Raw genomic sequence first — 13,213 nt, 5'->3', positions numbered from 1 at the left:
GTTGAACTTGCATATGAGCAGTTGATGGTCTGTTCCACAATCAGCTCCTGGCCTGGTTTTGGCTGAAGATACTGAGCTTTTCCATTGCCTCTTGCTACAGATGTAGTCAATCTGATTCCGGTGTATTCCATCCGGTGAAGTCTATGTATGTAGCCGCTGTTTGTGTTGTTGAAAAAAGGTACTTGCAATGAATAAGTCATTGGTCTTGCAAAATTCGATCATGTGATTTCCGGCATTATTTCTGTCACCATGGCCAAATTTTCCAACTATCGGTGATTCTTCTTTTTTTCCAACTTCTGCATTCCAGTCATCACTGATAATTAACACACCTTGATTGCATGTTTGGTCAATTTTAGAATGCAGAAGCTGATAAAAATCTTCAATTTCCTCATCTTTGGCTTTGTTGACTGGTGCATGAAATTGAATTATAGTCGTGTTAACTGGTCTTCCTTGTAGGCATATGAATATTATCCTATCATTGACAGCAATTTACTTCAGAATAGATCTTAAAACATCCTTTGTGATGATGAATGCCACACCATTCCTCTTCAACTTGTCATTCCCAGCATAGTTTATCATATTGTTGTCTGATTCAAAATGGCCACAAGCAGTCCATTTCAGCTCACTAATGCCTAGGATATCGATCTTTATGTGTTCCATTTCATTTTTGACAACTTCCAATTTTCCTAGATTCATACTTCATACATTCCATGTTCTGATTATTAATGGATGTTTGCAGCTGTTTCTCCACAACTTGAGTCATGCCTTGTCAGCAAATAGAGGTCTCGAAAGTATTACTTTATCCATATCAGTAAGGTTGGTTCTACTCTGATGATACAGCTCTTTCCCAGTCATATTTTGAGAGCCTTCTGACCTATGTGGTTTGTCCTCCTCCACTGTATCAGACAATGTTTCCAGGCTATTCATAAAGTTGTGCAGTAATGTATCAGACAGTGTTTTTCTGCTATTCACAAAGTTTTCCATGGCCAATTCTTTAAAAAGTGGATGGCCTCTTCTTCCTAGTCTGTCTCAGTCTGCAAGCCGGGCTGAAACCTGTGCATCACGTACAACCCTGCTGGAGTTTGAAACACCAGTGGCACAGCTTCAAGACTCACAGCAACACACCACGACAGTACAACAAACTGATAGACAATTTTGTCTCCCTTAATTGTTCAAAACCTCTCCACCCTTCCCTTACCTGATCCTAGCCACTTTCCTGCCACTTGAGGAGTGAGGCCTGGGTCCCTCCCCATACCTGGATGCCTGCTGCTGCTTCCTTGCTCTCTCCTGGTCCCCCTGGCTTTTCTCTCCTTATCTCCACTTTCCCGCCACTTCAGGGTATGACCTGGGTCCCTCCCCTTAGCTGGATCCCTGCCACTGCTTCCTAGCTCTGTCCTGGTCCCTCTAGCTTTTCTAGTCTAATTAGTCTCCTGATTTATTATATAACCAAAGAAAAACCAAACTCAATGCCATACAGTCAATTGTGACTCATAGCAACCCCCACTGGATTTTCAAGGTTGTAAATCTTTACAGAAGTAGATTTCCTCACCTTTCCTCCACAGAGGAACTGGTAGATCTGAACCACCAACCTTTTGGTTAGCAGCCAAATGCCTTAACCATTATACCACCAGAGCTCTTTAATTATTACATAGGAAATTTAAAATTTTCACAAATTAAAATAACATCTTACACAAATCATATTTACTTAGGATTGAAAAATATCAGAAATACTTTTTTTTCAGAGTACTTTGGTATACTTAGAAGTTTCGCTAGTGCAGTAGCTGCTAACCAAATAGTCGATGGTTTGAACTCCCCAGCCAATATGTGGGAGAAAGATGAGACTCTGCTTTCTAAAGATTTTACAGCCTTGGCAACCCTATGCAGCAGTTCTACTCTGTCCTTTAGGGTCGCTATGAGTTAGAATTAACTCAGTGCCAGAGAGTTTGGTATTTCTGGTTTGTTGTATTTAATTTTTTAAAATCTACAATTTCTCCATCATAGAAAAGTTCAATATCTTGAGCCAAAACAAGCACAGGAGCTGACTGTGGAACAGATCATCAACTCTTCATATGCACATTCAAGTTGAAGTTGAAGACAATTAAAATAAGTCCACGAGAGCCAAAATATGACCTTGATAATATCCTTCTTGAATTTAGAGACAATCTAAAGAATAGATTTGAGGCACTGAACACCAATGACTGAAAACCAGAGGAACTGTGGGATGACATCAAGAACATCATCCATGAAGAAAGCAAGAGATCATTAAAAAGATAAGAAAGGAAGAAAAAAACAAAATGGATGCCAGAAAAGACTCTGAAACTAGCCCTTGAGTGGAGAGCAGCTAAAGCAAATGGAAGAAATGACAAGATAAAAGAGCTGAACAGAAGATTTCAAAGAGAAGGTCAAGTAGACAAAGCCAAATACTATAATGAAATGTGCAAAGACTTGGCATCAGAAAACCAAAAGGGAAGAACATGTTCAGCATTTCTTAAGCTGAAAGAACTCAGGACAAAATTTAAGCCTCAAGTTACAATACTGAAAGATTCTATGGGCAAAATATTGAATGATGCAGGAACCATTAAAAGAAGATGGAAGGGATATACAGAATCACTGTACCAAAAGAACTGGTAGATCTTCATCCATTTCAGGAGGTGGCGTATGATCAAGAACCAATGATACTGAAGGAAGAAGTCAAAGCTGCACTGAAGGAACTGGCAAAGAACAAGGCTCCAGGAATTGACGGAATACCCTTTGAGATGTTTCAGCAAATGGATGCCCCATTGGAGGCACTTGGTTATGCCAAGAGATTTGGAAGACAGCTACCTGGCCAACTGACAGAAAGGGATCCGTGTTTGTACCCATTCCAAAGACAGGTGATCCCACAGAATGTGGAAATCACTGAACAGTATCATTAATATCACACACAAGTAAAATCTTGCTGAAGATAATTTAAAAACAGTTGTAGCAGTATATTGACAGAGAACTTTCAGAAACGCAAGCTGGATTCAGTAGAGGACATGAAATGAGGGATATCATTGTTGATGTGAGATGGATCTTGGCTGATCCATCTGCAAAGAATACCAGAAAGATGTTTACTTGTGTCTTATTGACTATGCAAAAGCATTTGACTGCAGGGATCATAACAAATTGTAGATAACATTGAGAAGAATGGGAATTCCAGAACACTCGATTGTACTCATGAGGAACCTGTTCATAGATCAGGAGGCTGTCATTCAACCAGAACAAGGGGATACTGCATGGTTTAAAATCAAGAAAGGAGTGTGTCAGGGTTGTATCTTTTCACCATACTTATTCAATCTATATGCTGAGCAAATAATCCGAGAAGCTGAATTGTATGAAGAAGAACACGGCATTAAAATTGGAAGAAAACTCATTAACAACCTGTGATATGCAGATGACACAACTTTGCTTGCTGAAAGTGAGGATAACGTGAAGCACTCAATGATGAAGATTAAAGACTACAGTCTGCATTATGGATTACACCTCAATATAAAGAAAACAAAAATACTCACAACTGGTCCAATAAACAGCTTCATGATGGATGAAGAAAAGACTGAAATTGTCAAAGACTTCATATTACTTGGTTCTACAATCAATACCAATGGAAGCAGCAGTCAAGACCTCAGATGACGTATTGCATTGGGCAAATCTGTTGCAAAAGACCTCTTTCAAGTGATGAAGAGCAAAGATGTCTCCTTGAAGACTAAGGTGCACCTAACCCAAGCCATGGTGTTTTCAATCGCCTCTTATGCATGTGATAGCTGGACAATGAATAAGGAAGATCAAAGAAGAGTTGATGTTTTTGAGTTGTGGTATTGGAGAAGAATGCTGACAGTACCATGGACTGCTAAAAGAACTAACAAATCTGTCCTGGAGGAAGTGCAGCCAGAATGCTCCTTGGAAGCAAGAATGGCCAGACTTCGTCTCAATTACTTTGGTCATGTTGTCAGAAAGAACCATTCCCTGGAGAAGAATATCATGCTTGGTAAAGTAGAGGGTCAACGAAAAAGGGGAAGGCATTCAATGAGATGGACTGACACAGTGGCTACAACAATGGGCTCAGGTATAGTAAGGATCATGAGGCTGGCAAAGGAGTGGGCAATGTTTCATCCTGCTGTGCAGAGGGTCACTATGAGTCGGAGATGACTAGATGGCACCTAACAACAACAACGATTCTGAGGATCTGACACCAAAATGGAGAGCTACAGTCTACATATTCAGTATAAAGCAAAAAACAACAACAACAAAAAAACCCATCACCATCGATTCGATTCTGACTTATAGTGACCCTCACTGGGTTTCCAAGGCACTAAAGCTTTACAGAAGTAGACTGCCTCATCTTCCTTCTACAGACTGGCTAATGGATTTAGTTAGTAGTCAAATGCCTTAGGCACTATGTCACCAGAACTCTATATTCAGCATACAATCTTAACATGTAAGTTCTTATCTTCAAGAGATATCAAAGTCATAATCATTAATATTTCCTAAGCCAAAAAAAATAAATCAATCATACCCCCTGCCATCAAGTCCATTCCACCACACAGTAACCCTGTATGAATTCAAACTGCCTGACCCTGCCGTTAGTGGCAGAGTGCTTTACTACTGTGCCACCAAGACTCCTTCAATACAACCTACATAAGAAAAAATATTTTTTAAAAACACCCACAAAAAATCATAATTTTATGCTATTAAAGATACAGTGATATTTACTTTGTGTACTTACTTGAGGAACGTTACTATCAACCCACTTGGAATTTGGTAAAATATCATCCCACAAAATCAGGCACCGAGCAAGTGTCTTAAAAATGCAATACAGATAAAATGAATTAGAGTAGGCAAAGTTCACAGATTTTATAACAATATAACATTAAATTGAACAATTTAAGAATTGCTTCACAACTGATAGCCATTTGAAAAATAAATAAGCATATAGTATCAACCCAACCTACTCATTAAAATAAAGATTTAAATTTTAACGCTGAAAAACTAACACTGAGTTGATCATCACCAAAGTTTTTGGAGGATGTAGAAAAGTACTTTTTAAAACTTATTCTACAAAATAAAAATTACAAAGGTAAGACTTATAGCTTTGACTGTATCATAATTTAAAGGCTTCCACATGCTAAAATCATAAAAGTTTAAACTCGAGGGAAAAAAAGAAAGAAAAGAGCAAATGGGGAAAAAATTTTAGGTAACTATGTCAAATTGTTAATGTCATAAATTACACCAAGAATAAATGACAACTAAGTTCCTTCCCCCAAAAAAAAGACATGAACAAAAAACTGACATAAGAGAATATATAATCATTAAACCAATGTAGAAGTATTTACTCTTAATAGTAATCAAAGAATGCAAAATATAGCAGTAATGAAGTCCCAGTCACTTGTTACTTGTTAAGAAATTTTGAGTAATAATGTGAAAAACTGAAATGTCACTCTAAGCATTACATATCAATGTAGCTGGGATTTCTAAAGTTATATTTGAGAAATTTCAAAACTGATTAATTTCAAAAGAACACTGCCACGTGTATACCAATGTTCATTTAAAAAGTGAAAACAACCAAAATGTCCATCAACAGATGAATAGATAAACAAAATGGGGTTTATACATACAATAGAATATTACTCAGTCAGAAAGTGACTAACGAAGTTCTGATACATGCCACAACATGGATGAATTTTGAAAATATTACACCGAGGAAAATTATTACAAAAGGTCCCACTTATAAGAAATAGGCAAAGGTTGAGAAACTAAAGTTTACTTTTGGTTACCAAAAGTGGCAGGAAAAGAAAAGAAGTCTTTGTTTAGGGGTCACTGAGTTTCTATTAATGGTGGTGGAATTAATTTGGAAACAAATAGTAGTGATGGTTGTACAACATGACAAACATAATCAATGTCACTGAATTACACACGTGAAAAATGTTGAACTGGCAAGTGTTTTTTAACATATATTTTTATCACAATAAAACAAAACAAACAAAAACAATGCCAATTAGATATTCTTTATGGAGTAATAATAAAGCATCTTTGTAAAGACATATATGTTTACAGGCTAAATCTGAGAACCACATACAGAATTCTTATGTCAAAAGAAATGAAAAATTATGAAACAACATACTCTAAGCAAGAGAAATTCTGGTTTCACAAAATCCAGCAAATACATAGTATCAGGAGCTCGAAGCCAATCTGCAATGGATCTGTTAATATAAGATATCAGTAAGCATTATCATCACTCAAGTAATGGGCAAGATAATCAAGAATCTCAAGACAAATGTCAAAACATCTATCCCCTCTATCCCCTGCTCTATTTTTTCCCACAGCACTTTAGATTCTCTAGCATTCTGTCCATCTGTCCGTCCGCCCATCCATCCACCCATCTACTTACCCACCTCGTTTTACTAAAATGTAAGTGCCACGAAGGCAGGGTTCTTTGTTTTGTTTTGTTCACTAAATAAAATATCAAGTATCAAGATACACATTCATCCATATATTGGATGAATAAATATTTGTTTTTAACTACTTTGCTATTTCTGCATACATTTACATTTTCTCAGGGAAAGAATGAGAACACTGAGACACATCTTTAATTTTTTAAATTGAAAGAATTAAAACATGGTATGTCTCCTACTCAATTTGCCATTCTATGCAAAATATAAAAGAAGAAATGCCAAAAATCTACTTTCAAATGTGAGTACCAATTATGAAGGTGGGAAGGTAGACGGTATGGTCAGTAAGCAAGCTCATGAACGACACCAAAACCAGTTTTATCAATGATAACCAAGAACAGAATAATGCTATTTCTGGCTTAATCAGTCCTTAGTACAATATGTAGAATTAATGAAATGGAACTTGGGTATTGTTTGGATGTCAGTGATATCAACTAACGGAAATGAACAAAGACTGGCAATTATATTGTCAAACATCATTAACATAGCAAAATGTATTACTCCTAGATAAAATCTGTACATTACAGTATTTGAGAGAATGAAAATCAGGTTGATCTAGCACAAGGAAAATAAACGCATTAGACAATTTAATTTTATTACAAGGTCAGAAAAGACTTCATATTGTCATGAGGGAGGCAGGGACTGTAAATACCTGTTATTGGTTTTTAAGTAGATCATAGCCAAAGCTAGAGTAGCACCTGGACAAGTCACATCTACATTTATGGTATCTCCTTCCTACCAAAAGAAAAGTTTACTCATGTAAAAGAGTTCTGATTTATCTTATCATTTTTTTCTGAATACTAACTTATGTTTCAAATTAACATATTTACAAATGTTAGCATAAAAATTACTATGTTCTAATTATCTTCGTAGCTTCTAGAAATTTTATTTGTTAATTTGAGTTGGACTTACTTTGATTTGATAACTTGGAGATTTATGTTTCTCCCTGTGCATTCCTGCTTGAAAGCGTCTGTGACCTCCAACCATGTACTGATAAAGCTGCTCAGGCACATTGAGATCGGACATGCCTATCAAATTACTGCCATGCTTGAAAATAAGTAACACATCTGTTAAAGGAAATCTTATGAAACAAGATTCATAATGCCTAACAAAAATTAAAGGAATGATCTGATTTCAAAGCTGGGATTTTTTTTTTCAATTAAAATAGCTATTATTCATAAGCTAATACTCAAACTACTAATAATTCTCATAAAAAATATAATATATATATGCTCCAGTTATTACTTTCATAAAACACATGAAAGCTTCAACATAGAGTACAATGTATTGAATAAAGGAGAACTGTTTTTATGTAAATGAAACTTAGGAACATCAGAATCTTTGCATTATTGAACTTATGAACTTTCCAAGCAACAATAACTGTAATAACTTATCAAATGCTTACACTGTGCCAGGCACTATCCTGTGTGTTTTACATGAATTAATTTACTTAACACAACAACCCTATCAAACAGCTACTAGCAAGAACCCCATGTTATAGTAATAATCTGACACAAAGAGGGATTAAGTTAACTTGCCTAAATTTGCACAGCTTAGTAAATGGTACGGGTGGATATAAACAAGGCAGTATAGCTACACAGTCTATATAGTTACTTAACCATTAAACACTACTGTCAAATTTCCTTATTTTATAGACAAGTTCTTAACCAAAAAAGCAAACTTACTTCCATCAAGTTAATTCGACTCATAGCGACCTCTCCTTGGGTTTCTGAGGCAGTATCTCTACAGAAGTAGATTGCCCCATCTTCCTTCTGAGGAGTGGCTGGTGAGTTTGAACCACCAACCTTCTGGTTAGCAGTCAAATGTCTCAGGAACTATGCCACCAGAGCTCCCAGACAAGTTCTTAGTAGGGGTTTAACTACTTAACTCACCAATACAAATCAGGGCCAGAATTCAGGTCCCAATTACCAGTATTATGTTTTTCCATTGTATCAACTGCCACTTTCACATGTCAAACATGAAAAGCAAAAATCTTAATAGACGGTCAAACACAGGGGAGATTTTCAGTATGCTCACAAGAAAAAACTCATAGCCTTCTAACTTTTTAATTTAGCTTCACCATAACAAATTTTGAACACATTTTGGTGGTTATATCTCAGGTGAAACAGTTATTTAATAAAATTTCTTGGTAATTCTGTACTGCTTCCTGAAATAGGTTTAAAGATGGTCCAATCTGATACCGCATTCTGTCACAAAGCAAATGCTGTTGTGGGATACACAGTGAACAGCAGGCAGCAAAAAAGGGTTATGAGTTATCTCTTGCAACTATTGCAGGTTTTTTAAAAAAAAAAAAATCTATTGTGATACTGTAGACTCCTTAGGCTCCCCACCACGCACTACTTTCTGTATCCCACTTCACTTCTTATGCCGCTACATTCTTATATTCACTTCTTCATCTTATGTCTTGAGCCCTTTCCAAGACCCTTCATTCCCTTAGTGCATTCATAAACACTTATACTTCGCCCAGGGACAAAGAAATCTTAAAGCCCCACCTACCACTACAATTTCTCTCTATTCCCAAATCTGGTATTTTTAAAAACATCCAGAGTAAAAGAGAGAGCTTGGAATTAGGTTACATCAAAATAAGGCAGAGTATGCATACCCCCAAACAAACCATGCCCAAGGCCAAGCCAGCAGCTAGAGAGTATGACTCTCTGTCGGTGCAGTACTCCATTTCAGGACCAGGGGGTCGTCCTGTACAATAAAAAGCAACACAGCTCAAATTATCCTCTTAAATAAATCTTAACTCAAAACAATTTTAAAGCAGTAACTTTCTAATAGTAAGCTACATAAGAACTACAGATTCCACCAGACTCCATTCAGAAAGACTGTATCATAGTGTCCTCAACTGTTACTTTACTTCAAAATAAAGCGCCAACATTGTTCTTTTAATTTGCCAATTTGAGCATGTAGAAGCAATGGCTTTAAAGCACTGTGAAACTTTAGAGTTTACCAAAAATATTACCAAGCAGAAGGAAAACGTTTTTAAAATGAGAGGGGTGCTCAATAAAAAACATTTTAATTTATTGCATTTTCTTTACATTTTCTTATTTTCAAATTCATTCATTAGATGTAGTGAAACATGTTCAAATACTAGTTGGCAATGGACAGAAAGGAAAACTTCCTGTATGTTTTTAAGCATGTTAAATATTATTCTCAATCTATATAGTCCTGAGCCCTACTATGAAAGGGTTTCTAGTGATCCTAAAAGTCTTGTTGGAAGCAAAATTCATACTTTCATGAAAGAAAGATATTACATAATCTCAGTTTAATGCTTACGAATAGCAAAGATAATCTAGAAAAGTCCTGAAACAACTGATAAAGTTCTGAAAATAAGAAAACAAAATTAGGTACTTAACAGTACATCAAAACTCAGTGAGACACTACACAATATAAAATAAGTTTTTGAAACCATTTATGACAATGATATATAAAAAGTGCAGAATTAAAACCATATGTACATTCTATCATTACATAAAAGAGCATATGAATCAAAGAGCAAATCCTCTACCTAAATATGAAAAAGTTGTGGTATATGAGATATTGTGATTACTACCATTAGATAACACTATCATATGGCCAAAGGATGCTAAATTTCCTTATAAATGAATGAGCGTTTAATAGCCCATCCTGACTGTTTTCACAAGATACTTAAGATTATTATGATCATGATGAAGTTAGTGTATATTTTAATAACAGGAATATTTGTTTTACAAATAATTTATTTTATCAGTATGGTAGACAAATGATTGGTCTCATTTACTGTCCAATAGTAACAGTATACATCCACACCCTTGACACAGCCTCATGGTGAACCTAGTTACGTGACTGGCTCCTGCTTGCACTCTTATTCAGCATAAAGTAAGCAAAAGCCTGAATCGTGCTTCCATTATTTGGTTTTCCCTCTTACACCTCTGTCACTACCATGAGAGGAACACATCACCCTCTTGCCTAGGCCCCAAAATAAGACAAATGGAGCACAGTGAGAGCAGAAGACCACAAAACTGTAGCTTGAAGAAGAGCTGCCACAGCCAAGCAACAGATACAAGAGCAAGGTTATTGTTATATGTCGCTGGGACTTTATGGTTGTTTATTATGCACCAAGAGCTAAATGATAGATCATAATAAAGAATAACTTACCTTCAATGATATATCCTGCAAGGCATATAAAAAAGAGCCTGAACAGGTCAGAAAAGAATATGTAATGTATGTATCTAAATTGCTGAGCATACATACTATTAATACCAATAGCGTTTCCAGTTATCAGGAAAAGATGACACCACATAAGATAGATTTCCATAGTTTGGACACAATTTAAAGCCTAGAAAACATTAAAGGAAGTGGGTGTGTAAGCCTTATCATTTCTCCAGTTTCATCATCAGCATAGCCACTAGCATTTAAAGGAGGAAAGAAAGAGGCAATCACTCCCGTTCTGTTGGAAGTACTATTGTCCAGCAGAATACTATATTATTAGAAATCAAAATAATCAGCTTTGAATTTAAGTGCAGATCATTTCTAGACATACCCAGTAAAGACTAAGCAGAAAAGCAGCATAATCATGTGTGATCAAGACCACGTTGTTGTTTTGTTGTTATGTGCCATCAAGATAATTCCAACCCTACTTCCGGTAAGATGGCGGAATAAGAGAAAGACTGCACAGACCCTCTTCAAAAAAGAAAAGGGGAACCAATTAACACAGACACAGAAGATAATCCTGGACCCCTGAGCCTTGAAGGGAAGGATACAGAAGTGGACTAAACCCCAACTAGCAGAAGAATTCGCATGAAAATAATAAAAAGGAGACATGCGGAGCTGTGGTCTGGCAGTGATGCTGAGCGAGCCTGACAGAACTGCACAGACAGCATGGAGAGTGTCGAGTGGTGGTAGGACCTAAGAATTAACCTAAAAATCAGCCCAGTTAGCCAGGGACTACACAGAGGACTTCTCTGGAGGCTGGGGAACAAAAGGCGAATCACCAGCAAAGATAAAGGCAGGCTAAGCTATGGACTTTTGCCTGTCTGGAGGATGCCGCCATTTTGAATATTTACAAGTGGCTTTACCATTTTGGATATTTAAAGAGACAGCACTCTCTGACATTCCAGGGGCTTAAGAATAGGTTCTGCTTACCAGTAACCCCAAGGACACTCCAGACCCGGACGACTGAAAAGGTGCGAAATTCCCCTTGTTACTTTTATACCCCACACCCCTCAGTAAACAGAGGTGCAGCCACCCCCGACTCCCACACCCCTTCTGTGCCCGTAGGAACTCCATCCCAGTCTTTGTACTCAGTGGGAGCCTGGGTGCCCTGTCCTCCCCCAATTTTTTTTTCTTTTTCTGATTTTTATTTTGCTTATTTTTGTCTGTTTTAAAACTACTATTGTTATTAATACATTTGTCCTTTTTATGATTATTCTTTATTTTTGCCCTCCCATGTCCTAGTTTTCAGCTCTTTTTCTTTTGCCTGTTCATAGTTGCAATTTTTTTTTTCTTTTTTCTTTATTTTCTCGTGGTTAACCCTGTTCCTTGTTTTTCTTTTTGCATATTTCCCATACTTTTCTTCATTATTCTCCTTCTCTACCTTTTTTCCCTTATTGCCCTATCCCCAGATATAGCAGGTTTTCTTGTTTTTTTCTTCTTCACTTTTCCTTTTTTCTTTTTTTGGTTACTGTTCCTGTGTAATTACATGGTGCATTTTTTGTCCATATGCTTTTAGTTTTTTGATGGTTATTCAGTTATAACTTTTGTCTAAATGAATGGGAGACAGCAACAGTCCCCATAAGACACAACTACACCCACACCTCCTGCACCTTCACTTACTGAGAGCCACCACCTCCTTCTCCATCAATAGGCCTATGATAAAAAACCACCAAGAAGAGACTGAATCACCCTTGGCTTCTCTTCACCAACAGTTAACAGAGATCTTAATACAACAACGCCATGATCTCTCAGAGATAACAGACATCACAGTCCACGAAAAGCAGCAAGATAAAATGGTAGAAAAAAAGGGAACAGGATACAGATCCAGAACACATCCCTGAGAAAGAAGCAGCATTGGAACTCTCTGATAAGGAATTCAAAAGAATTATCTTTAGATATCTTCAAAGGATTGAGAGACAGACCAAAGAAAACACAGAAAAAAACCCTAGAAGAATTGTAGAAGAAAATACAAGAACAAAATGACCAAATAAATGAAAAATTAGACATGATTCTAAATCTACAGATAAAAATACTAGAAGATTAACACTAAATTGTCAGAAATACATAACACATTGAAAAGGCAAAGGAGCAGAATTGATGCAGTGGAAGACGATGAGATTGAAAAACAAATACCTGAATACATCTTTGGAAAGGGATCAATCAGATAAAATATTTTAAAAAATGAAGAAAGCCTAAGGTTCATGTGGGACGTCATCAAAGGGAATAACATACGTATCAATGGAATTCCAGAACAGGAAGAGAAAAATAATAGCACTGAGAAAATTGTATAAGATCTGTTGAAGGAGAACTTCCCTGATATGATGAAAGATGAGAATATATCCATTCAGGAAGTCCAAAGAACCCCAAACAGGATAGACCCCAAAAAAAAATCACACAGAGATATCATCATCAAACTCACCAAAACCAAAGACAAAGACAGAATCCTGAAAGCTGCATGGGAAAAACAAAAAGTTACCTACGAAGGACAGCCAGTAAGAATAAGCTCTGATTTCTCAGCAGAAACCATG

At 36.6% G+C, this 13,213-nt stretch overlaps 1 protein-coding gene across 1 annotated transcript in view; it reads right to left on the bottom strand.

Annotated features, from left to right (window-relative positions):
- ANAPC1 (anaphase promoting complex subunit 1) overlaps nt 1-13,213 on the bottom strand; it is a 190,815-nt gene that overhangs the window by 61,701 nt on the left and 115,901 nt on the right. Inside the window, exons 29-33 of the mRNA XM_007959412.2 lie at nt 9,091-9,182; nt 7,380-7,514; nt 7,120-7,202; nt 6,140-6,218; nt 4,745-4,819 (exon numbers count right to left, since the gene is read on the bottom strand). Coding sequence (XP_007957603.1) covers nt 4,745-4,819; nt 6,140-6,218; nt 7,120-7,202; nt 7,380-7,514; nt 9,091-9,182 — 464 coding nt within the window. The remainder of the gene's footprint in view (nt 1-4,744; nt 4,820-6,139; nt 6,219-7,119; nt 7,203-7,379; nt 7,515-9,090; nt 9,183-13,213) is intronic.

The sequence above is a fragment of the Orycteropus afer genome, unplaced genomic scaffold (assembly GCF_000298275.1).
Source record: "Orycteropus afer afer isolate SDZICR_OR568_19922 unplaced genomic scaffold, OryAfe1.0 scaffold00017, whole genome shotgun sequence".
Classification (NCBI taxonomy): Eukaryota; Metazoa; Chordata; class Mammalia; order Tubulidentata; family Orycteropodidae; genus Orycteropus; species Orycteropus afer.
This window is presented reverse-complemented; position numbering and strand designations above follow the sequence as displayed.